This window comes from Grus americana, chromosome 15, assembly GCF_028858705.1.
Source record: "Grus americana isolate bGruAme1 chromosome 15, bGruAme1.mat, whole genome shotgun sequence".
Lineage (NCBI taxonomy): Eukaryota > Metazoa > Chordata > Aves > Gruiformes > Gruidae > Grus > Grus americana.
In genome coordinates this window covers 8,400,869-8,426,853 of record NC_072866.1, presented here as the reverse complement: position 1 = coordinate 8,426,853, position 25,985 = coordinate 8,400,869, and the positions used below count along the sequence as shown (strand labels likewise).

The following is a 25,985-nucleotide window of genomic DNA, read 5'->3' as shown; positions in this document are numbered from 1 at the left end:
CCGTGCTCTCTCATTGGGCGCTATAGGAATGGATGAGGCCGTGAACCAATCGGCGTGGCATGCCGCCGCACTCCGGCGGGCCGCCCTGCGGAGGCTGTCCAATGAGAGGGGGAGGGGGGCGGGCCGTAGGGGCGGTGGCGGCAGCGGCGGGCGGCCGAGCGTCGCGCGCTCCCCGGGCCCGGTCGTCGCGCCCCAATGGCGGCCGCTGCCCGCGACCCCGTCTCTGCCACCGGCCTCGATGAGGCGGACGAGGCGGTGCGGGGCACGTGTGAGGACGCGTCCGTCTGCAAACGGTAGCGGCGCCTGCGGGGGAGCGAGCGGCGGGGCGGAGTGGGGTGGGCCGGGCCCCTCCGGCGTTCCCCCGCACCGGGCCGCGGGCCCTGGGGCGGTGCTGGCGAGGGCAGACAGAGCGGGCGGGCGGGCGGCGAAGCACGGACCGGCCGCCGGGAAGCCGGACTGGAGGAGAGGGGAGAGAGCCCCTTCTTTTCCCGGGTGCCGCCCCGCGGAAGGGTGCCGCCGTGCCCCGCCGTGCCGGTGCCCTTTGTCTGCACCCGGGGCCCGAGCGGCTGCAAGGGCCGGCTGGCCGGGCAAGCGGACCCAGAGCTGTAGAGCTGTACAGCGAGCTCAGCCGTGTATGGGAGAGCCAACTTCAGACCGTGGTCAGAGCTTCCCCCCGTCCCCCCCGAAAGGCGGGTGTCGGCCCTGGCGGTGCTTTTCGCTTGGACCGGCAGCTTTAGCCCTCGGCTCTGCCATAAACCTTCCTGCTCCTGTCGTTAAACGCCTGCCCCGTTTTCAACTTAGGGTTTGTTTCTAAAACAGCATACAGCGATAGCTGGAATTAGAGCTATGGCGAGGATCTGAAATTTCAGTGATGTTTGATGTCTTGGGGAAAAAACATCTTGATATTTTTCAGAATTCTTTACTTTGCCTCCTCTGGAGGACGCGTGCTGGGAGGGCGATGAGTTTTGTTGCCCTGTTGTGCATGGGTGTGAATTTAACTTCTGTTATTGCTGGCTCTTTGTTTTATCCTTTGTTATTGGTGTAGCAGCAAATTGTTGGGTGGTTGGGTTTGTTTTCGAGAGTTTACCTTTTCAAATCGCTTGTAAAACTACTAAGTTCTATTAGAGTAGAATAGCACCGTTGTCTGTGTTAAGTGATACGTAGAAGTTCTGGAATAAGTGCAAACAGTTCATAGCATAACGACGTGTAGGAGTAAAGCATACTTTGTGTACAGTCTGAGGAACTTTAGACAAGCAATTCCTCTGTTTGCTGGGTCCTCAAGGAGGAAATATGTGAGATTAGGGTCTTTGCTTACAGAAGTTTATCAAATAGCTCACAGGCCACTAAAAAGACTTTCTATGACTTCTTAACTGAAATAATTCCATGCATTCAACAGAGGTTTTAAACCTTGTCTGCATGTACACGCCCAGGTCAGTGTGACCTTTTCAGCCTGTGTGTCTTTTAGAGTAAATCTTGGTGGCCTTATTTCATAATTCTGTTATTTTTTTCCCCTCTGCTGGACAGGTTTGCTGTAAGTGTGGGCTACTGGAAGGACCCTTACATCCAATATTTTGTGAGACAAGCCAAAGAAAGAAAAGCACCTGAAATTAATAGAGGCAAGTTAGCATGTGAACCTGAATGAAGACAGTGCAAATGAGTTCTTAATTGGTCTTGAAGAGCACCTGAGAGAACCTCCATATACTGGGTATTATGTGGTGTAGGAAATACATAATAGAACAAGAGAAGTTTTCTTCACAGTAATAATTCCATATTGTATCTAATGTTTCAAATATTGTTCTTCAAATCAAAAGTCTTATCTGTTGCTTTCTGTATTCCATTCAGTGTGTCTTGGCATGCAGTAGTCTCTACAAAGCAATCAGAAATGTTGATTTGACCCAGGAGAGCAGGGTATGTCAGCTCTGGTCTCTGCAAGAGTGTGCACACCAGCTAGAATTGTTCTCCTTGGTTTGAGGTGAAACTTGACTAAAACTTCCGTTTACCCGAGGAATCCTGTTTTATCAGTGCATCAGATTTTATGAGTAATAAACCAAAAACCCTTAGGTAGCTTAAAAAGAGTGTATTATTCTTCATAAGAAACACCATTTTTTAAATAGGCAAAGTTTACAAAGTTACCTAAAAATTTTAGTGAGTGTTTAACATCAAGTATTATATGAAAATAATAATTAAAAATGAACTCTGTTGTTGTTGTTAACAGGCTATTATGCTCGTGTTCATGGAGTTAGTTATCTGATTAAAGCTTTTCTAAAGAAGACAGAATGCAACTGTCAAATTGTTAATCTTGGTGCTGGCATGGATACCCTTTTCTGGAGATTAAAGGTAATGGTAGCTGACAGTAACAGGCTTGGCTGAAGATGAAGATTTGTGTGGACATTTGAAACACTTTTCTGTGAGGTCTTATCAGTGCTGCATCTTGTAGTACAACGTGGAGGCGTGCAGCGAGGCCGAGTACTGCAGCAGACTGCTCTGGCTGGTCTGCCTCAGTTCTCACCTGGCTTACAATTGGTTTAGGTACTTGTAAACCTCAGTGAGCAGGAGTGGGCTGCTCTTTTCACTGGCTTTTACCAAAAAGTGTGTGACACGAACCTGACCTCTAGTGGACTTTCAGGAGCAGAGCCTGAACTCCACGATTTGCTATCCTCTTTAAGCCTTAAGATTTTGCTTTTTTATCCTATATTGAAACAAGAATAAAGTACCAAAGTAAAGGATTGTACAGGATCTATTTACATGTTTATATGAAGTATTTATATAAATGTGAGTTTATATATGTAAATATATATATCTGTCTATATGCATGTATGTAACTCTCAAAAATTCAGATTATTCAGGTATTATAGGATAGTATTTTGAGTGAACACACCTCTAAGCTATCTTGTCTTTTCATTAGGATTGTAAATGTGGTTTCTGGAAGAAAGCTCAGGGAGGCCAGTTGCATTTTGCTCAGTCACAATTAATTATATTTCAGTCAGTGGAAGGGAAAAAATAATGATTTTGTTTTCTGAGATGTGAAACTTTTCTTACCTGCGTTCCTATGAAAACTATGTCAATACACATTTTTATTAATGTTCCTGTAACAGTGATTTTAAAAGCTAAAGTGGGGCCTGTAATTCCAATTCTTTCTCCTTGTAAAGAGCAGGTGTGGTATAATTAATGTACAGAAGATAGGACCCAATTAAGTGAGCACTTCAGTGTTCTGACTACTGATTTAATCTACTGTTCAGAAATTCATGAGGTTGACAAGCCAGAACTAGCAGTACATATCCATCACAAAAGGATTGCTGCATAGGGAGAAACTTGGTACAGCTTATCTATCAGGGTGTCAGATAATGACAACATGAAATGAAGAGGTTTTCCCCTTTTTTGTAGTAGAGGAATACTGATGTGCTTGTAGTCTGGTCGTTGGTTTGAGGACAAATGTAGAATGTGGTCACTTTCTATATAAACCCTTGCAAAATGTTCCTGATTTCTTTCTTGGAAGAATACACTGAAGGTGCATGGTAAATGTTGTAATAGTTTCCTGTTGCTGTGCTCTTCTAGATCCTGATAATATATTGTTGGAATATATGTTTCAGTGACTTAGTCTAGGATTACTGCGTTACATAAAATGGTAAATAATTTCCTTAATGCTTAGAGGACATTCTAATGTTTCACAACTGTTTTTGTTGGGTTTTTTGTTTGTTTGTTTTTAAACTGTGGGACATTAAGTTACATTACTGTTACAAATGCCAGTGTAAACTAAACCAAAACTGTTAAGGTTATATCTTCGTGTCACATGTGAAACTTGAATGTCCCTAATTCTAGAGTCTTACTCCAATTCTCAGGATGAAAATCTTCTCCCTAGAAAATATTTTGAAGTGGATTTTCCAATGATAGTTGCAAGAAAAATACATAATATCAAGTAAGTATAATGCCTATGTTTATCTACGTGAAACTGAATATAATTCAGCAATATGTCGTGAATTGCAAGCTAGAATTATTTCACATCTCTTCCGAGAAACTCTTCATGGTCTAGGATTTAGAATAAAGGTTTCATTATGCAGGCAAGTTGTACATGTGACTCTGCAGCCACTATTCCAAATTAGAGGAGTTGATATGTGGAAGCTTTAGGGAGACAAGCAGGCTTTATTCTTAATTATAAGAATATAATATGTATAATATGTATAAAATACAATGGGCAGGGGAAAGCCTCACGATGATTAGAGGTGATTAAGTCATCTTCTCTTACTATTGAAGATAGTAGTAAATTCCCAGACTTGTATGTTCAGTTAGAGAGGTAAGGTAGCTCGTACTATATGTGAATATTCTGCTTGAATGAATACATTAAGGCTTATGGAGGATACTTGCAGAGAGTGTCTGGATTTTTCTTGAAAGATTACCTCAAAACTTAAGAGTTGTTGGGTATAAAACTCAACTGCAACTTACTACCAAGTCTAACTTGCAAACGTTTTTATTGCCAGTAGAGGGCAGAGGTATTCTCTTGTCTGTTTTTAACACACATACATGCATAGATATATATGTTAAAAAAAAAAAGTAAGCACACTGTTAAACAAGCTTAACTGCTCAGAGATGCTTCTTCCTTCTTCCCACAGATCAAAACCTCCCCTGTCAAAACCAATTATGGAATCTCATTCAGGGGACTCTCTTCTAATAGGTGAGTCATCTTAAAAATAAGTCAGCAGTGTACTGCAGCACTTTTAAAACTTTTCTGATCATTTTGTTCTGCTATGTGGGCAGGCTTTTAATGTTTGAAATGCTGTTTGGACAGAGAATTGGGAGGGAAAAGAGGCTTTTTTCTTCTCTTCCAGACTCCTGCCCATTTGTTCTGTGTCATGTTAGAAACGTCTTCTCTTGAAGTGGTTTTATTCTGCCAAAAAGTTGTTGGGTTTTTTCTTTTTTCTCATGTAGCTTAAGTTATGTCTTCTTTTCTGTCACAGAAAAGGAAAAAGGCTACGGATAGTCATGTATACTGGATTAAAATATCTATTGAGTGCTTTCCTTTATTGTCTTCATGTCTCATTAAGAGCACAAGCCTTTACGTTTAGTAGAGTCTTCAGAGAAGAAATGCAGCCTGCAAAGTCCATTCTGAGGAGCCAGTGCCACTTGTTACATTTTAGTATTAAGAGGCTATTAGATTCAGGTGGTGGTGTGTGGTTGTACTGTCTTGGCTTACAGCCTCATTATCTTGGTGTCAGGATTGTAATTTGAAAACCTCTTGACTTGTGGGGAAAAAACCTGGATTCCGTTGAGTAATGTTTTCAGTGCCTGAGTAGCAGATATTGCACTACAGTAGCTGTTTTGAACCCTTTAGGAGGAACAGTAATTATCTGCATCTACAATACCAACTAATTTGTGTTGGCAGATGTGACCCTTAAACAGAGCTAGCAGTGTTTTCTGTTCCCTGATATGGTTACATGTACAGGTACTTTTAATAAGCACACTTCTAGCTGAGGGCTTCAAAGGGCCCTCCAAAGGGTGAGGAAGACTACAAAGAGTGAGGAGATGTGCTTGTGCTGCCAGTGGCAAGGTGTAGGTGCTTCACCCCAAGGCTCTTTTAGTGCTTTAACTTGGATCAGAGTACTGCCACACATCGACTTGTGATATTTACACATATTATGCGCATTTTATTGCTGTGTATTAGAGGGTCTTAACTCACCAACCTTCTAGGTGACATTTGAGTGGCAGAATTCTCCATTGTACGTTCAGGTCTCAAAAGATGAAAGCCTGGTGTCCCATCTCAGAAAAAGGGCTCCTGAGTACCACTATTCCAGCTAGGAGACCTTCTTATAACATATCTCTTAGATACAATGAGATACGCTGTGTTAGCACTGTTAAAGAGGCAATAATACAAGGTTAATCAGAAGGGTTTGATAGTATATCTGTGTTACTGGACAGCTGTAGATATCCCTAGTAAAGCAAAACAACTGCAAAGTTACCAAGTTGCAGCGGTGTATTGTAATCAAAAGCTATTAATTTTAAGTCTCAGCAGTCAATGGCAATTAATGTATCACTTTTTGAATGTATTGGAGTGGCTCATTTCTCTAAAGCTGTTTTTCTTGTTCTTTCTCAGTGCTGGGTTTTAATTATTTTAGAGTAGCGATTTTACTGTAACCCAGCTGATGTAGGCTTTACTACACAGTGATCTTTGGGATGTAGGATAATGTCCAGATACTTGGAGGTGGTGGAAGTCTGTTGTGGAATCCCGGTTTGAACTGGCACTCAATAACCACAGGTCAGTTCGAGTGAAATCCATGTGGGAACTCTCATTTAAGGACATATTAATAGAACTGCTTCATGTGGAAGTGCCACTAGAAGAGGCTGTGGATTAAGTAGGCAAATCAAATGGATGATTAGAGATTTCTTACGGATCTAAAGGAACTTGACAATGAATTCGCTCAGCTACTAACTGGTATATACCCTCTCATTTTAAAACTGTCTTAGTACCTGAGAACTGGAAGGTGGCGGCTGTGACTCAAATGGGCTCCAGGAGAAATCCAGGGAACTACAAGCCAGTAGGACTGATGTCTCTACTGGACAAATTAGTAGAAACTAACAGACAGACTTAGTGGAACACAGGAATAATATAATGTGTTGAGAAAGAATCAACATGGCTTTTGTAAAGGTAAGTTATGTTTCACAAACCTATTGGACTTCTCCATGGAAGTCAACCAATATCTTGGAAAAGGACATCCAATTAATATAGTGCTTGAATTTAAAAAAAATATGTTTTGTCAGTGTCCTTGACCAAAGTGTGCCAAAGAAATTGCACGGTTGTTGTGAGTGGAAGGAATGGTTCTCATATGGATAAAGAGCTGGGGATGGAGGGGTAGGCATATGTTGTTAATTTTCATTATGGAGTGAGATGGAGATCTGTGCTTAAGGATATGTTGTTGTTCAACACTAAGAAATGATTGGGAAAATAGAGTGATTAGTAAGTGGCAGCTTCTTGGCAAGTCAAAACTCTTCAGTGGTAAAGAGCTGTAGAAGAATCTTGTGAAATTAGTGACTTGGTGATAAATTCAATGTGGATTAATATCAAGTGATGCACATGGGTGGAAAAAATAGTTTGTGCCTCAGATGTAAATGATAGGCTGCTGGCTGATTATTGCTGCCTGCATACAAGATCTGGGTATTATAATAAATAGATGTATGAAAACATTGGCTCAGTAGTGGTCCAGAAATCCAAATCAAATTTAAGGATTCTTAGAAAAAAGATAGAAAACAACATAGATGCCAATATTAGACGTACGTGTTTGCCCTCTTTTTGTCTTTTCCCCAGGTAGCTGCTGTTGGCATCTGTGAGAGGCAGGATATGGTATGAGGGGGAGCTTTGGTCTGACCTGATATAGCTGTTAGACTGATGCAATGCTCTGGGAATGCCACCTGTCATGGGGGGCGGGGGGGATAAGGAAGCAGCATTTCCAGGTAGGGAAATATTACTCATTCTTGTAGTTTTTGGGGTGGGGATATGGACCAAGAATTTAGAATCTTGGGGAGGAAGATTGTCCTGTCCCTTCCTTGCCCACCCAAATCAGCAGTGTGGAACATGAGACTTGTATACCAGGAATAATTTGTTTAGATGCTTTGGAATTTGATTTTTGAGCTGTTGTAATATCAATTGACATGACTCTTGTTCTCTTACTGCTTTTCTTCTCACACTGAATGTTTTTGTTTCATGAAGCTAGTGCTAATAGACAACTGTATCAGCATCTGCTTTCTCCGTGCCCTTTAGACAAAGCAATGACAGCATGGCTTGCAATTCAAGTATAGATATTTGTGGCCTCTGCCCTTGAATGCAGCAAGATGACACTCGTCATTGAACAGCTTCATTGTTTCCTAGGGAATGTTAGATCTCCAGGGGAAAGCAGTGAATTCATGCAGTAATTTGACATTGCTGTGGCAATATCAGATTAAATTGTTTTCAAAGTTCAGTGGCACTATCTGGTTTATGATGCAGTTGCTAGCGTTGGGAAGATAGAACTCCACCTTTGTTACCCTGCAAGTGCAAATTACACTTCAATGAACTTAATACCTTTCATGCCACTCATATACTTTCTGCCCATGTCTAGCCCAGCTTTGGGAGTTGGTTTAACTTCCTTTTCCCTATATTTCCAAACTTCCTTGTGACCCAATGCAGACGTCAGGGGTGTTGCTGTCTTGGTGACTTGTCTGCCTTGTGTTGGGGATGATCCTGCGCTTGCAAGACAAACTAAATCTCTTTGTGTTTTGACATGTACCCTGTTCTGGTGTTCAAGTTAACAAACAGCCTGAGACCAATACTATATCCTGCCTGTGAGCCTGCAGAATTGTACGGGCTGGTTGTTTGTAAAGCTGCCAAAGACACCTTAGGATGAGAATCCTAATGAAATCAGTTTGAGTCAATAGTATCCTGCATGCTGTCTCTTGGAAAACCTCCAGGAAATTGTTTCTCTAATCTGAGAAGAGAGTAAGAAAAGAAAATTCTGAATTCTTGTAGCAAAGGAAACATTGCACTTCATGTGCCTGTGATTCTGTAATGCTGCTTCAGCAGGCGGATTAAGGTAGTGGGTGAGTGCTTGAGGGCCATCATAAAACAGAGTATTTACTTGTTGGTAGCATGTTTCTGTGAAGAAAAATTTTATTGCAGTGAGGTCAAAAGGCAACTATAAGCAAATCCTGCTACTGTTCAGTTACTGCAATGATGTCTAAATTCTAACCCCTTGTATTGTGACTTTTGTGCCAAAAGTCACGGAAAATATGCATACAAGTGGTATGATCAGAGCAAAACCTTTTCCGTTGCGTTATGTACGGATAACCGAAGCGTGCACCTAGACAGAGAGAGTCTGTGTTGGGTAGGTGGGGTGGGCTGGAGTGGTGAGGCTTGTTTTCTTTCTCTCCTCCACTCCCTTGTATTTCTCAAGAAATCTGAATGGCATTTCTCAAACCTTCATTTCAGACAAGTGCAAGAGAGAAACTTTGTACGTAACTGAATGTGCCGAGTGTGAGTGTCACAAAGAAAACCATAAGGTAGCTCTGTGCTCTAGAAAACATCGTGACCAAACTTTGCAAAAAACCAACGTGAAGTATTGACGCCTGGATAGGAATTAGTGTTTGGAATATGGGATTTTCAATGGATTAAGCCACCAAATGTTGCTGGCTATGCCAGCATGAGGGCAGTGGGCCTGAGTCACACCAAAGTGGCCCTACTTATTTGAAAAAATGCCACTGACTTGCATGTTGGTGCAGCGTGGGTGATGTTCTCCAGCCCAACCAGGAGGGAAGACAGCAGCAGAGATCTGAAGGAGTGTGCAGGGCTCTCCTCTGTGGGGACATCACTGTGGCAGACACGTTCAGAAGAGTGACATTACAGTAAGAAAAAAACCCTAAGGTTTTTAAACACCAAAAAAGTCGATTCATTTAAAAGAAACTTCTTCATAAGAAGAAATCAATGGAGAGACCATGTGACTGTCCTACCAAGCTGAAACTTGCTTTGGCTTTTTCAGCTGCTCTGTAGATAGGCAGGTATCATAAAATGCATTTGCACCAACGCTGCTCAGTCAGGGTGGCAGCATATTTGCAAATTTTCATACTTAGAGTATCAAACTCTGCAGTAAAGTAGAAATTGATGCCAGACCATGAACTAGCAGTACATTATTTTCTGGTGTGTTTATGGCCATACTTCGACATTTAGCCTCCAGGCTGGGGACAATGGCAATTCCAGCTATCATCAGCTGGCATTGCCTCGCAATAAGTGAGTGTCTGCTATCTAAGTATGAAGTGATGGAGCAGTTGCCAGTCTGATTTTAGAATCTTGAAGTTGTTTGCATAGTTAAGTATGATCTCTTCATCCCTTTGGCTTTATATATAGGCCAAAGGTGGAAGCTAGCAGAAAATCTTACAAGGAAGTTTGGAAGAGGCTTAAACTCTTTCCTCTTGCTTTTCTTCCTTTTGCCTCTTTTCTTGCATTTTAAAATTGAATAGTGTAAATTTCATATTTTTCCCTAAGATTTCCTTCAAGATAAAAGTATTGATTGTAAATGTTGAAATATATGAATTATGGAGATATTTAACGAGGTGCTTTCAGATATGTTTAAAATGTACAAGTTTTAGCAATTGTATCAGCTCGTGTATAATGTGTGTGCAGCTCTGCCTTGGTACTATCTGTGGTTGTGTTTGCCAACAACCATCAATGGAGAGTCGAGGGAAGTTGGCAGCAAAATGTGTGGAGGAACAAGTACATTCTGTTTGAATGGACCAGAGAAGGAGAACCGGGCAGCCCGGATACTGGAAATGGAAGTAAAGTGATTGCATTTGGAGTAAAAGGCTTTTGAAGAGAGGAAGACAATCCGTTCCTCATCAGCTTTCTCGGCTTTTTAAAAGTTTCTGCTGCGAGGAGTCCTGTATTAAGTCATTAAGTATATTAGGCTTTAAGGTTTAAAGAGTATTTCCACTGAACCAGATCACCCTTAAAGAAACCTGCTGTAGTTTGGTGTTTGTGTGGGGTTTTGTTGTTGCCCCCTCCCCCCCGCATTTAACTTCAAATAACCGGGCCATGGCTATATGGCTGTTTATTTTCACGTGTCCCCAACCTGCGTCTCCAAACCCAACTAACTGCTGGGCTGCACAGCTCAGCACCGAGGATCGCCCAGGTTGCTGCCTTTGGCTATCTCCTCTCCCACCATGTCAAGGCATAACAGAAATTCTGTGGGGTTTGTTCAGGCTTATTAAAACAATGTTAGTAGTTTTACTGAAATGTGAACCATTTTGAAGGACAGTTTTCTAACCTAAAGTTTGAGAGGTTTTGCTCTTTTCTGTTCTTCAGTGACAAATCAACATGCTGTGAGCAAGAGACATTTACTTCCACTTCTAAAGTGTTTGTACTACTTCTGTTACTGGATCGCTTAAAAATTTTGATAGTTTATTTCTGGCTATAATTAACGTGCTAGTATGTCCAAGTCAATGAAGCTGGACAAGAAGATTGCATTAATTTCATACTAATTATGGTGACTGACGCTTGCTGTGCGGTACCTCTGGACAGCAAACCAATAGCTATATAAATACTTTCCTGTATGTGGTGGGGTTTTTTTGTGTGCCTTTTTTTGATGCCATTATCATGGCCTTGATATAATAACTTAAATAGAAGGGTGTGGGAAGTAGTAAAGCTATTACAGAACATGCACATGGAAAAAAGCCTTGACTCAAAATGTTGAATCATTTGCTGCACAACTTTTTTTTTTTTCTTTTTTCCTTTTTCCTCCTTTTCCCTTGTAACTCTCTGCATGAACTGTTCTGGTTTCTGTATCTGTTCAGAAACGTTGCTGGAATGGAAAGACAGTTATTGTCACTTGAAAACTAAATGGAGGTACATCTTCCAGAATGTTTGAAGCACTGCTTAATTTAATAAATTGCCTTCCCCCCGCCCCCCAGGTTTTGGTTTTTTTCCTCTCCTGAAATGGAAAACCTCTTTCATCCTGTCTCTTCAGCCACTTGGCTTCTGTTTCTCTCTTCACTTCACTCTTGGCATCTGCTCCCGTATTACCGTTCAGGGGCTGTGTCTGTCTGCAGCAGGATCCCAAATGGAGCTGTGCCAGGGCTCGCCACTGCAGGTGGATACCCACTGGCCTTTACAAGACCACTTTAAACTCTCACTCTGGGCTTTTTCACTGTTTAGCTTGCTTATTTTACTGCTCGCTCTGTTGCACTCATGGTAAGAGGGGATAATTATGTGCTATTCTGTCCTAATGACTTTATTCAAGTAAAGCTAAAGCGTGAGAGAGCAAGCTGATTATTCCTGCAGAACTTTGTCTTGAAGTGGTTTTGATACTGCGCTTGTAAAATGCTTTCTGTGGGGACTGGGCTCATCTGGCTGAATTAATTGCAACTGGTTGTCAGGATTATTGATAGCAAGATGCTCATGTTGCTGCTGGCTTCCTTACAGTTTTGCTGGAATGGCAAAGTGTCTTTTGACTTCAGTATTAGTTCCTCCTTTGTGCCGGAAAGCGTTTACAGGAGCTTGCTGCCTGTTGTGTCCCAGGGTGAATATTTGTTTCTCAGAATACTTTTTCTAATTTGACTCTGCACTTAAATACCATCACTAGATCATACGAAAAGGCTAAATGATAACTTTCTTGGCCCCCAAATCTGTGTCTGATACCCATATATATTATATAGCTATATTATGTTAATTGATATAGCTATGTTTATTGTTAATATTTGGAACATTGTTACTCTTAACTTAGTTTTTCAGAAATTGATGTACATTTTTTTAATGCATTTCCTCATGTATATATGTTGGGTCATCTAAAAAGACTGTACAAACAAAACCAAATCCCTGCCTTTAATCTTCACATTTTTCTTCTCTCTGCATTTCTTGAAACCATGGTAACGGATGGGATAACCTATCTGCATTATAGTGGCTGCGGAGTGAAAGATTAGGCTTGTTGCAGAGTCTGATGCTAATGTATCACCATCTGTAAACCACAACAATCAGGTATAAGGGAAATTAATGTTTTAAAAAGAAGAGTTTGCTGTTAATTGTTAGGTATAACAGATCTAACTGACTTCAAATTCATATGTTCCTGTGTATTTTTTTTAATTTAGAATTTCACCATCCCTCTTACTTGTAACCATTAGTCTCAAAATTTTAAACTTGCAGATTCTCACAGCCTAGACTCCAGTCGATATTCCATAGTAGGAGCAGATCTCCGTTTCTCATCAGATCTGGAGGAGAAGCTAAAGAAACATAACCTGGATATACAGTAAGATTTTTTTTTTTTTTATGAGGGCTTATGAAAGTATACTGGTGAGAGTAAAGTCAGGCTTGGGCATACAGTATGTGCATACAGTGCTCATTATGCTATTTCCATGGTTACCTTTTGCTGAGCCCTTTGAGCAGAAGGAATTGTTCAGACACCTCATGCAGCCTCACTGAGCCGAACAGGCTGGCATTGCCGTGACTGCTTGGTAGTTCCAAGCAAGGTTGTTCCTTGCGTTGTCTATTCTGCAAGCTGTGTTTTAAGGTTGGGGTTTTTTTTTTTTACGAGTTGGTTCAGTCGCATTTAGTTTTAATGCTGACTAACGGGCAGGACCTAGATCAGTGAACATCTTCGACCCCTAGTATAATGGCTGTATGAGTGAAGATTTCTGGGAGCTTAACTGGTAAAATGAAGGATAATTCTGTCAATGTTAAATTGTTTCAGAGTTTTATCTTTGTAATTATTTTCTATTGCCTCCACTTAAAATCTCTATTGTTCCCTAGACCTTTTGGTAAAGTGATTGCCAAGGAGTCCTTTGAGAACTTAACTCTGGAAGCTAATATCTGGGACTTTCTTGTTCAAGTGTTAGGCTTCTGGAGGGGGCAGGATTTAAGTTTCTAGAGTGGTTGATGGACATACCTTTCAAATATAAGATATATAAATAGCGGCTATCTGGCTGGGTGGGAGAGAGCATATGGGTAAGCAGAATGCATCAAATTGCCATTTAAATCTTTACACTTCCATCTTCTGAAATCTTGCCTTGCTTGCCTACATTGCTGCTCCTTGTGGATTTTCTCCTGTTTCTAGTGACTTTTCTTTTTCCTGTTCAATCTAGCAATTAAAACTCCATAGTTCTAAGGAAAATTACTTGTGTAGATGTCTATTTTTGGTTTTTTTTATGGATGGAGGAGGAAGAGGCAATGTGCAAACTATAGATTGCATTTTGTAAGATAATAATATGTGAAGCTTATTTTACAGATACTGAACACATTTGTCTAATTAAAATTCTTCTTGGAACTTTTTTAAAGAGAAAACTTTTTTTTTCAATTTGTATTTTATTCCTAATTTTGCTGATCTCTAAAAAAGTGTGGATTGTGTGTATAGGGTACAATTCTTCTGCAAAATGAATTTCAGCATGCAGTTCAAGCTATCACAGTTAAGAGAAGACTTACAGGATACACGTTCTTCTGTGTTCATAGTATGGCTGACTTAGGGGAGATTGTTTCCTAATATCTCTGTTTTGTAACCACGGGAGTCCCCTGCTGACTGCAGAAAACCCAGGTCTAGTCAACTTGATGAAGTAATTTCATTCAGTCTTAAATGTCTAGTTCATAAAAAGTGGAGGTCTTTTAAGAAATTTTGGGGACGTGAAATTACTTGCTTGCTAATAATTCTTTATAGAGTTTTCTTGTTCTTTTGCTAGAAATAGTTCTCTTTTTTTGTTTGTTTGTTTTAAAGTTTGCCAACGCTTCTGGTAGCGGAGTGTGTGCTGGTTTACATGACACCGCAGCAATCTTCAAATCTTTTAAAGTGGGCAGCAAGCACTTTTCCAGTGGCGATGTTTATAAATTACGAGCAGGTAAAACAAAAATGGCATTTTTAGACCTGCATTATTGTCATGAAAATTGGTCTCAAAAGTGGGAGTTCTGCTTGTAAAATAAGAGTGAGCCATATCCTCTTGTACAGACTACAGTTTCTGCTGAATTTCTTTGGTAATGTGTTGTATTTTGTAGATCTGTTAGCTCATTGTAAAGATTATATAGCTAGTCTGAAAGACAATTGCTGGGCTATATTGAACCAAAAGAACTGTGGCTTAATCCATCTATGAAAAAAACCATGGAATATTGGTTTAGATAAGACAGAGGAAAAAGAAATGATGCTGAATGTTGGATATGAGTGTATAACAGTATATAATTACCTCTCTGTTCTTTAGCAAAGTGGAACAAAAATCACATCAGCATGAACGTAGCTTCTCTGAACAGAAGTAAAATGCTGCCTTGGGGGAACTAGGTGACTCCAGGAATTAGTAACAGGATCTTTCAAGCTGTAAATCACTGCTAGAGGGCTGAACCAAGCTGCTGACAACTTAAAGCAGAGTCAGTGTTCAGTGCCCAGTTGTCACCATTAAACTGGCACTCGGTTTATAAACATGAGGTAGTTGAGGAGGTTGTGGCAGTGGGACATGAGACCCGGTGTAAGAACATGTGAAACTTACTTTTAATGTTATCCTGTACATCTTATGACATAGACAATTCAAGAGTTTAACCAAGTTACTGCTTTTCACTGCGATTACATTCTTTTCGGAAGGGGGAACACTTTTGTCTCATTCTCTACCTGAGGTGAATATGACGGATCGATTTGGTCAGATCATGATTGAGAACTTGCAGAGACGACAGTGTAACCTGGCTGGAGTGGAAGTCTGCAGGTCCTTAGACTCTCAGGTAAAGGGGCACAGAGCTCTGGGTGTGTTTGATATCAAACTTAATTAATCTGTCTGCACGTTCTGCCTCTGTGTGTGCACTGTAAGGCTCAGGGCAGTGACCAAAGCAGATTTGGGGTGGGGCAGCTGCTCCCTGCTGAATCCCTTTCTTATCCGTGTTATGAATTCCCTATTATCAATGCCATGGTTGCTCAATATCACTTAGTTTCCGTAGTCGTACAAAACCTGCAGTAGATCAGAGCACAGCTCTGCCTAGCCCGCTGTCCTCTCTGTACAGAGGTTAGCAGCAGATGCTTAGAAAAGTGTGTAAGAGCTCTTCAAAGAACAGGTCAAGCAGATGGCCTACCAAATCCTTAGGGGGAAAAACTGTTCTCTGGTATTTTAGCTCAAGTCCTCTGAAAAATGTGCTGCTTGTTTATTTTACAGAGGGAACGATTGCTGTTAAATGGCTGGGAAACTGCACGTGCCATTGATATGATGAAAGTGTACAGCTTTTTGCCACAGGCTGATGTCAAAAGGTATTACTGATAGCTTGCTTGCGGCCAAAAGTCATCTTCAGATGCCATTTCCAAGATAGTTCACATCAATATGTAGTATGGGATCCCCTAGTATAACAGAGAGGAGGCTGTGTGCAGATGCTAGCTAGGTAGACAGAATGTGCCTGAGTGAAGCTCTGCAGAGCCTTAAGGATAATGCCTGGAGCACCATTAATGATCCAGAGGGTTATTGCTGCCAGAAGTAGACTGGCAGTGGTGATGACTTATTTGGGTGCAATATAAAGCATCTCATGACAGAAATTTGCAGATGAAAGATGCTACAGAAATGCCGTATTGAATTTTTACAGTACCAAGATGTTTCTTGTGAAAATCCAGCCTCCACAACACTAGATGGGTGGAGCAGAGTCCTAAAATACACTCAGCAACAGGCAGCCACTTTTCATGTCCCCGACGGAGTTGACATCCAGGTGTTTGCTCCAGTCTTGTAGGCCTAGGTAAGATTGCTTACCCATTTGATTTTTTTACTACAAGTGGGTGGAAAATGATCCCTCCCTTCCTCCTTGGCAGCATATTTAGGTAATGAGCCAAGGCAGGGCAGTAGTTTAGTGCTGTGACCTAATGTACTGTGCAAGCAAAGAGGGAGAGAGAGAGGAGAGGTGTGCCCAACAGCATCGTCTGTCTGTCAAGATTAATGCATCTTCCATTCATATCATCTTCATGAGCTAGACTGCTGGGTCTATAGCCAGAGCTTAGTACGTAGCGGATATAACTAAAGGCTGTTATAACAGTCAGTAGTCTGCGTGGATTTTGTTAATTTTTTTGCATTAAAGAAAAGCAAAAAAGGGGGAAACTTTTTAATGAGTAACTTCTTAGGTAAGTAATATGAAGTGCAAATTGCTGTGAGCCATTCATTAACTATAGTCTGAATTAACCGAACAAGTTAACTTGGTCAAAATAAGTATTCACATATGAGGATTTCTCAAACTGTGGAACTTAACAGGTGAGACTGAAAATCATAGGTTGTTTAATTAGGAATGATGACTGTGTGATTGTACCATATGGTACTTGTGGAAAGACATAGCTTGTACTTTTTTTGCAGCATTTTTTACTACTTTAGATCTGTTCAGCTTCTTCCACTTGTTCCAGGTGCTGAGAAATAGGTTACGTAAACTCAGTCCTTCAGTATTAATGAGGCAAATAATGCTTTCTATTTATAAAAGTCTTTATAAAAATGTTCTTTGGCAGCACTTGCACATCTGTGAGTGTGTTTAGGAACTCTTGCCCCTCAGCCTCTTTTGATCCTCAGTAGCAGCCCTTCCAAATGTTTAGCATGGAAAATAAACACTCTGATATTCAAGTAATCTAGAGTGAGAGAGAGGAATGTGCTGGGTTAAACATTTTAAAGCAAGCACAGCTTGGGAGAAGTTCTCCCATTTGTTTGGTGGAAGACATTCAGATATCTTACTTTAAAAATCCTAGGTAGGAACCATTTTAGGAAAAAAAATCTTCAGATCTTATATGTACCATTTGGTTTGTGCTTCATCATGAGCTCATGTGGGAGAGTTGTTAGAAGCTGCACTGGTGTACCCATCACTCTTCCAAGACATAATATGGACTTGTTGTGATTGTCTGGAGAAAATGTAATTTTCAACTATTTGCTGTAATCCTTTGATAAAGATAAATCTCCTTCCATTAGGCTGTACTATTGTGTCTACTTAAATCCAGCAAGACCAGATACATGCTGTAAAAGAGGTTAGAAGAGAAATACTGGTACTTGTGAGATGTTACACAGATAGTCCTGGAATATGGAATTCCAGGGATGTGAACTTGAAAACATCTTGTGGGTCACTTGTTTCATACATTGACAACAAAGGCTAGGAGTAGTGGTGGTGGTGGTATCTTCATTATGGACAAATACCTGTAGTAATTTACTAGAAAGGTAACTGCCTTATTGGTCGTAGTTTTCACTCCTATGGACTGAAGAATACATTAAAAACTGTACTGAGACTCCAGCTTGAATCACAATTTTTATTTTATTCCTACAGAATAGAAGGACTTGAATTCCTAGATGAAAAGGAACTGTTTGAACAACTAATGCAGCACTACTGCATCTGCTGGGCTTCAAAGGACAGCAGTAATCTGGGTAATGTTCTCCAACATCTAGGAGGTGACCCTTCACATTGAAATCACGTGGAAAGTCTGGGACTACATACACCAGATGTATGATAGAAGTATCCTGTAGCAGGAATGGGGTCTGCTTCTCTGTCACTGGGGCTGTGAGCACCTTCCAGGTGGTGTCTCGTGACTGTTTCTCCACAGCCTGTTGAGGGTTTGTATAGGCATCTGAATTGCCCAAGAGGCAGGCTGTCCAGTACAGGGGAGTTAGAATTTTTACACTGAAAGATGCCGTATGGGTTACTTTAAATAACTGCCTGCTTTATACTATCAGTGCTAATTTAAAGGTTTACAAATCCTATGCATGTAAAGTGCCATATGGGCACACAGTATATGAAATCACAGTGTCCTGACAATATAAAAATAAATTTGTATTACTTAGCCCAGTCGTCTTCTGCACTGTCCCCATTTACATCCATCTGAGATCTAAGTTTTCCATGCTGCTTTTTCCTGGGGGAAAAAATTCCCTCTGAAGTTAACTCTTTTAAATGTTCCTTTTGTTCTTAAAATTCTGTCTCTCCTAGACTGGAATTTCTTTGAAACAGAAAGACTTGATTTATGCATTATGTAGCATTATGTATGTTGCTGCTGCTTAAGAAATAATAAAATCAAAAGAATTGGGTTTTGGGTGAAGGATGGATATCTACAGCCATTATTTGTCCAAATTAGACTACTCCGTTGCAGACACAGTTTATCTCTACTTTGGTCTGCAATTTCAAGGACTTTGTCTAAAGAAATTTTAGTCTTTCTCTGGTTGCCAGTCCGTACGTTTTTCCTCCCCTTCTCCTTCTCTGCCCTTCCCTTGCTCCTAACAAAGCAGTATTCAAGAACAAATTTTATTTGCTGTTCCTTAGCAAATGTAAATAGATGGAATCTCTGCTGCAGTTGTGCGTATAGCTCAGCCAGACTGAGCAGCAAAGCATTTGATACAGCTGGTAAAACTAGATCTTCAATACCCTCTTGCTCCTGCTGTAAGAGATTCTAGCCTGTGGTGTCTGCTCACCAAAGTCCTACAACTTTGACAGTTTTGAGCTGCAGAAATGCACATTTTCGATTTGATTTCATATGGCTAAAAGTGATGACTGTAATACAGAACTTATTTCTAAAGGAGCTAAGGCCAAATAGTTCACCTATTTGAAGTAGCCAGTGTTCCTGGGATCTCCAGCATTATTCTTTGCTGAGATCAGAGAAGTATTTAGGACAGATTTGAGTGCTGAGCTTAAGTGATGCAGCATATCTTAGAAGTCAAAAAAGACAAATCCCAAAGGAGATAATCAAATGTCTAATGCATGGATATGCCTTAATATAAAGCAGTTTTTCTTTATCTAGAGTCAATTTACTGCCCTCATTAATGGTACTTTCCCCAGCTTTCTCTTTTTAATTGTGTGGGCAGATACTTAGTTCATCAGCAGCCTCTATGTTCTTCCTTCTGCCCTTAATAACTTAAGTACTCCTTCAGATTGGCATATTCAAATTAATTACTGTATCACAATCAAAAAAAGGGTTAAAAAAGTGGAGATCGACATGTTTCCTAATTTCCTTTCCTGACACCAAATCCTTTACCTTTAAGTTTAAAAAAAAAAAAAAAAATTGTTGAAGCATCCTTCCTCCTGTGTCTTAAGTGTCCTAATAGTAGTGAAGTACAGGTAGTATAAGAATAAATACTTGTTTCTCCCCCTCATCCTCCTTTCTTTTCAAATAGGTCTTGCAAACATCACGTTCTAATGTATTTGCTGGAGGGAAGCCGTGGGCCCAGAAGCCACAGCGACTGCCTTCTGCTTGAGACAAGCTCACAGAAATGATGGGACTTTGCATGTGCCACCTTCAGTCTGTGCATCTGTGTAAGCGGTGCCAGTAAAGTGACGGGTGCTGCTGATGTCGACTGTCCTGTTGGCTTTTGGTAGTTTTAATGAATCTTTTCTGCCCATTGTGAACAATTGTTATGAGGTGAGACTCGCCTCCCATTCCCAGATATATGATGACGGACTTTCCTAGGATGTCACTAATTCTTGTTCAAAAGCTTGCCTTCCTTAGTTTAAAACTGAAAGTAAAGTGTTCTTGGATTATATGATTTTCCTCTTTTGTCTTTTTGTGGATGTGTAAAATATATTTGTGACAGGAAGCTGGAAAAAACAATGCTGGTGAGCTGCATTACTGGATATCTGCAACGTGCACAGCTGATTATGAAGGTTAAATTTTGTTAATTTTCACTCCATTCAGGTTAAGTTTTATGAAGTATCACCATGTTAGCTTTCTTCCGGCTTTTACTGTTGCTACAAGGCTGTCGCTATACTAGGTATGTTCTTATAGGGGAAGGGTGAAAGAAGGAGGGCTGTGATTCTTGTTCAGTGATGTACAAGAAACTGGATGATGTTGAAACAGGCTTTATTTAACTGGGAAGGGCTTAGCTTGGCAGTTCAGCACTGGCATGGTAAAGGTAAGAAAAAAATTCATCTAAATTTGCACTGATTCTGGTAGTATCTTTACACCAGTTTCTCATCTTTCTTTCTTTCTTTCTTTCCCCTTAAAAGAAACAAACAAAATCCCAGCGGCAACAAAAGGCCTTGCCCTGTTGTTTGAAATTGAATCTTGCAACCTTCCTAATAAATGTTTAGTATTTATAATTTGACTAGTGTCTTACTCATTAGAAATTACCTATTTATGTCTGATTTAGTGACTACGTTTTTCCTCTCTCACCAAATGCCTCACCAAATGCATGTTTTTTTTAAAGCAGTTGCAAGCATAAGCAACCATTTTCATACTGTATGTGACTTTCTGTACTGTAAGAATACCTGGCTTTGGAAATAGTTGACATGGGCTTGGACTGGAGATGTAGGGAAGGAAATTATTGAGATTCTAGAAAAAGTAAACAGTTCTTAGATGTAACATTCATAATTTCAGAGGAACAGAAGTAGTAAAAAGAAATAGCCTTCCCTTCACTGCCCTCCTCTCTCTTAGTCACCGATTTTAGTCGCTGGTAGCTACAGGCCACCTCCTGTTATGTTTGTGTCAAGCTGATTTCTTAAATGACAAGGCACAGAAGTACAATCTTTGGTTAATGCTCTGCTCAGTCTTTGCAAAGTGTTCGCATAAACTCTGTGCCCCCAAAGGGAAGGGATGGACTCTCTGTGCAATTTTGAAAGGAGCTTATAACCTTTGCTTCCTAGATAACAATATCAATGGTATGCCTATACTTGCACATTTTAGGTGTTTGGGCTTATCTGTACCCCTTTTCTATTAAGAGGCGTGCAAGCTGTGTCTGCATTAGCGTTGACCCTTTCTCTCTGCTGATGGAGGAGACCAGAAGGGTGTGTCTTGTTTTTTCACCTTAGCATCAAAGTTCCTTCTTGAGCGCAGCAGCTGTAACCAGAGACTGTAGGGTTTCCCACTGGGTGGTTTCCCAGGGCAGTTGCCTGCTGTCTAGATCGGGAAGTAGACTTGCTGATGTGCCGTTCTGCTTCTTGGGAAGCAGGGGCAGTTAGCCTCCTGCCTTTAGTGGCCCACAGCTTCTGGGTTTTGCTTTCTGGTTTCACGCTGTTGTTACTTAGAGTTTTTGAATATTTTTCATTCCTACTGTGCAATAGCTCTGTCTTACCCTAACATGAACCCAAGGAGCTAAATTCAACAAGGACCTATGAATCTGTCTTAATTTGACCTCTGAGTCCCTCCAAACTTACTGCCTAGCTAAAGAGCATTTATGGGAGAGACCTGGAAGAAGAAAAAGACCATCATGCCTCCATTCTCATCTTCAGTGTGCAGTTTCTCCTGAGTTAACCTGTGTAGCAGGTTAAAGAGCAGTAAAGAGTAGATACTCCTCTGGCATAAAAAGGAATACCAGTATGCAATTGCTTTCTTGGCGTCTGCCCCTTCAGGAGGTCAGTGCAAGAAACTCACTTTTAAAGATCTGTAAGTGAGTACTGGGACTTCAGGTTTGAGTAAAGACAACTCTGGTAACTGCCAGAAGACAAGACTGTCAGGGTCACAAAAGCAAAATTATGTGGGTAAAACTTCATTTGAAACTGCCAGTGCTTTATATCTGCAGTTCCTATTCTGACCATAAAACCAGAAAAGGTTCCTGGGAGAAACGTGTTTGTCCTCCCTCTGTAATGTCCTGGTTTTGTTTAGGAGGCAGAGCTTGACAACTGAAAGGGCTTGTGAACTTTAGTGTGACACTGACAAAATGGCAACGGTCACTTCCTAGGCTGAGATAGGGGCTTGAGAAAAGCTGAAAGAACTCAAGAATCTCGGTCAGTTTTGCTGTATTTGCAGCACTTTTCCTCTTTTGCTGACAGTCACTGTCAGTTGGAACAGCAGGTTTTTTATTATGGCTGTGCTGTCCATGAAACCAACCCATGTTTTGATGAAAGATGGGTCTGATTCTACTGACTGAGCTGCAGTCTGGTAAACGTTTACTTCTCAGTTCTGCTAACATGGTTTCATGCTGCCCAGAAGCTTGGTTATTAATACCTAAAGCCTGGTATATACTCTGAAAATATACTTAACCCTGATCTTTTTAACTTCTTTCCTAGTCCAAGCCTTGAGCTGTCTGAAATTGTGGTAGCTTTATAACACTTGATCTCTTCACTGACAGGTGGTTTGGGCTGGGTTGTTGTTGGGTTTTGGTTGGTTTGTTTGTTTTCTTTTTTGTTGTCTTCATTTTAGAAAGTTATTTCATTTCTCCTCAAAGAACTGCTATATTACAGTTACATATTTCGGTTGGGATTCTGAGGTGCTTGTCTCGCCTTCATGCTCCTTCACCCCCACTCAGCCCTTTTCCTTTACCCAAAGGCTATTTTCCCATGTCTAAATCCTGGTAAGCCTTTCGTTTCGATGCTGCCATCTTCACACTTTTTTGGACTTCATCAGTACTGCATTTTGGATCATGCCGTGGACCATTAAGTTGCTTTTCTTGCTTTTTAGCGAGTGTATAGCATACGAGGGCCTCCCACCTACAGATGCTCTGACTCACATGGGAGCTTTGCTCCTGTGGGGTGTGTGCTGTCTTGCAAACTCATTTGCTAGATCAAAGACGTGATGTTGTGAAAGCATGACCAGAGGTTGGGTACTTTATTGGTTTGGTTCCATTTTGAAGAAATAGTAAGGTGCTCCTGAGATGGACAACAGGAAACGTTTTACTTCTTCCCGTCAGAGTGGACTGTAGCACTTGGTGAACGTGGTTGAGTTGGGAGCTGTTGATCTGTCAGCTGGTGCTGTATTTGAGATTCCTTTTGTTCCAGGTGAACTGAGATAATAGAATTTGATGGGTTTTTTTAATCAGCAGAATCAGTGGGTTTTGGGAGCAGGCTTATACCTGCTCTGTCCTCACAGTGTGCGTTAACCCTACTGTAGGTTACATCATTTGGAAACGAGCCACGTTAAATCTGCGTCCCTGCGGATGGCTGGCAGGCGAGCCTGTTGGAAGAAAGCGTGGTGGTGGCTGCTGTGCCATTGCTCTCCAGCCGGGAGTCGGATCTCGCCTCCCTTCCAGCTTCGTTGCATACCTAGCTGTCCTTGAATGTCTCTGATTACCTCTCAAAATCTTCATTCTCGTGTATATAAAAGCTAGTTCCTACTCTCTTGTGTATTCATATCGATGCAGTTTTCTTCCTTGTGGTTTATGGAGTAAGAACTTATTAATGAATGACTAACCACTTGGTATTGGAGACTCCTTGGTATGGCTTTGATAAGATATCTGATTCTGCCTGCAGTACTCTTTGATGTTCTTCTCCTTGATCTCCGTCCACAAACGGCTCTGATCTGACTTGCTACATCAGCATTACCTGTGTTGGGTGCTGCACAAGCACCTGGTGAGAGATGGTGTCTATCCTGAAAAACCCCTTGATTTGAATTAACATGCAAAAAATATCTGAAACAGCTGAGTCAAAGGTGCTTAAATATGAAGATGGGGGAAACGAGACAGAGTAGTGTCACAGATCTGCTCAGAGCGAAGTTTGACAGGTTACCTGACAGTTAATATCTCTGTTAGTAAGAACTGGGGATTAAAAAAACCCCAACCCACCAGCAAACCAAAAGCCCTGTGACACCCTCTGCGCTGCAGGAGTCGTCTTCTGCAGTGACTAATGCTTGCTCTGTGGCAACAAGACTATTCTGCTGATTTCTTTTGAATAAAATGAGCGAGTACATAGTAGTGTAAAAACCCCATCTCTACTGGCAATTTAATTTTGGCAAGACCCCCTCTGAGACCATTTTCCTTGAGCCTCTTCTAACGTATCTTTGAGTGGGAGCCAAGCTGAAGTCTTACCTGCTCTGGCACAAACAAATCTGTTCCCTCTGAACTGCTCGACATCTAAGATGCAACCACTGAGGGGTTGCATTTTTCATATAAACGGGATTTGAATGCAGCTCACTACGGGAGACGGTCCTGTGCTCGATCAGTCAGTTTATTTTTGTCGTCGTCTTTGTCATAGTTTAATCCTCTCTGTGTTTGGAAATGATGTCTCTGCTAGCATGAGGCAGATATTGGTGGAATTTCTGCTCATCAATTTCTATTTTAGGTCCCTGTATAATCTGTTCATCTGAGGGAAGCACTGAAGAACGTGGCACAGGAGTAGAGCTGGTGCTGTGGGATGAAAGGCACGGTGGTGCCCTGCTCGCTCTTCCTCTAGATGAGTCTGACTCTCCATCTTGCAGCTGTTCAGCTGAACGGTTCAGCATCCAGCTAGGCGAAGGGAAATCATTCCTGCAAGAACTCTTCTAGAGTCTCTTCTAGCTCGGTTGCCAACACTGGTGAAGAAAGTAGGTCACCTTGTGCTTCAGGGTTACAACAGGATCAAAGGAATTTGTGATTCCTCGGGAGCTCGTGGGGGGAGGACGGGTGTGGGCAGTCTAGCTCTCATGATTCTGCTAACTAAAATAAATATGTCTTTCACCTCTCTTCAGGGAATATTTGGGTTTGAAGAGTGCCTGGCATTGCTGAAACAATGCTACTTTGCTGGAAAGCCACTAGCTGAAAAAGGCTGAGAAACGTTTTCTAGCCGGGAGAGATGGCCTTTGCCTGCTGCTGCTGCTTGCTGTGTTTGTGTGACTGCTTCTCAGCAGTGGCTCCCTTGAGCTGCATGGTGAATCTCTGCCTCTCTCTCTTTTTTGTTCCCAGCCCAGCCTTTTGCCTGGGTTATTGGTACTGACAGCACAACAAAATTCATCCCTGCAAATGGTTTGTTTAAAGGAAAAAAAAAAAATAGTAATAATTTAAGCTTGAGTGAACGGCAAGACAAAAACCAGCTGCATTGCCCCAACCGGCCAACTATGGCGCAGGAGGTCGATTGTTCCCTTTGCAACCTCCTGCCCAGCTGGAAGCTTCCCCTGATGCTTGAAGGGTTTTGCCTGGCCCTGCCTGCAGGACCTCACTGGCTGGTGTCTGCGGTGGAGTCGCTGCCAGCGACTCTTGGTGCGGGCTGAAGAGCTGGGAGCCAGACCTGGCTGGTACCTGCCCCTAGATAAGGGCACTTCGCTGTCATCTTGGCCACTGGGATATCTCATACCGGCCCTAAATTTAGCTCTGGTCTCCATGTCTTAGCCACACCTGTGGCATTCTGTTGTAATGTTAAGGTCACTTAAAAGTACTTGAAATAGTTTCCTCTTCCCTACTGAATACGGTTTCTATGTCTGTAAATGTAGTAACAGCAGGAGATTTGATATCAGTAGGAAAAGTCCTCATGCAAGTCTCCTGCAGCAAGGAGCCTGTGATGTTGTTCCTCGCTATGTTGCCAATGGGTTGCGGAGCACCTGAAAAGTTGTATCTCCCCCCGAGTCGTCCTGCTCTGTTTCGACTACAAGGTGGGTATTCAGGCTGTCCTTCCCGTGTGCTGTGGTTTGGAGAGGGTGGGTGACGTGGGACCTCCAGCAAGGATGACAGCCAGGGTGGCTGTGGTCCTGCGTGGGGTTTGAAAGGAGACTGACCTGGAAGCCGTGGGGTCTAGGCTACGGGGTGCGTGGGGAGGGGAAGGACCCGCTGAAGAAGCGCTAGCACGGAGCGTGGGTAGCAGGAAGGGGCAGCCAGAGCAATTGTATCTGGTCATACTCACTCCTCTTGAAGAAAGACACTGTTAATCCTCTTTGGTTGTGAAGCATTTGCACAACGAGGATGCTGAGTCCAGTTGCCAT

The 25,985-nt window shown here is 41.6% G+C and overlaps 1 protein-coding gene across 1 annotated transcript; it reads left to right on the top strand.

Moving 5' to 3' along the window:
- Window positions 1-116: 116 nt before the first annotated feature.
- LCMT1 (leucine carboxyl methyltransferase 1) lies at window positions 117-20,485 on the top strand. Its single transcript, XM_054843302.1, has 11 exons — window positions 117-293; window positions 1,525-1,616; window positions 2,216-2,337; window positions 3,840-3,916; window positions 4,608-4,669; window positions 12,650-12,752; window positions 14,208-14,328; window positions 15,089-15,190; window positions 15,616-15,707; window positions 17,732-17,829; window positions 19,564-20,485. The coding sequence occupies exons 1-11, from the start codon at window positions 196-198 to the stop codon at window positions 19,584-19,586; spliced, it is 990 nt and encodes a 329-aa protein (XP_054699277.1). The 5' UTR covers window positions 117-195; the 3' UTR covers window positions 19,587-20,485.
- The last annotated feature ends 5,500 nt before the right edge of the window (window positions 20,486-25,985 follow it).

Bases quoted from the DNA above. Each gene is read 5' to 3' on its own strand.
- LCMT1 (XM_054843302.1), top strand. From the start codon at position 196: ATGGCGGCCGCTGCCCGCGACCCCGTCTCTGCCACCGGCCTCGATGAG. The intron at 12,753-14,207 runs GTAAGATTTTTT...TTTGTTTTAAAG, and splicing joins AAACATAACCTGGATATACA to TTTGCCAACGCTTCTGGTAG. The intron at 15,191-15,615 runs GTAAAGGGGCAC...TTTATTTTACAG, and splicing joins GCAGGTCCTTAGACTCTCAG to AGGGAACGATTGCTGTTAAA.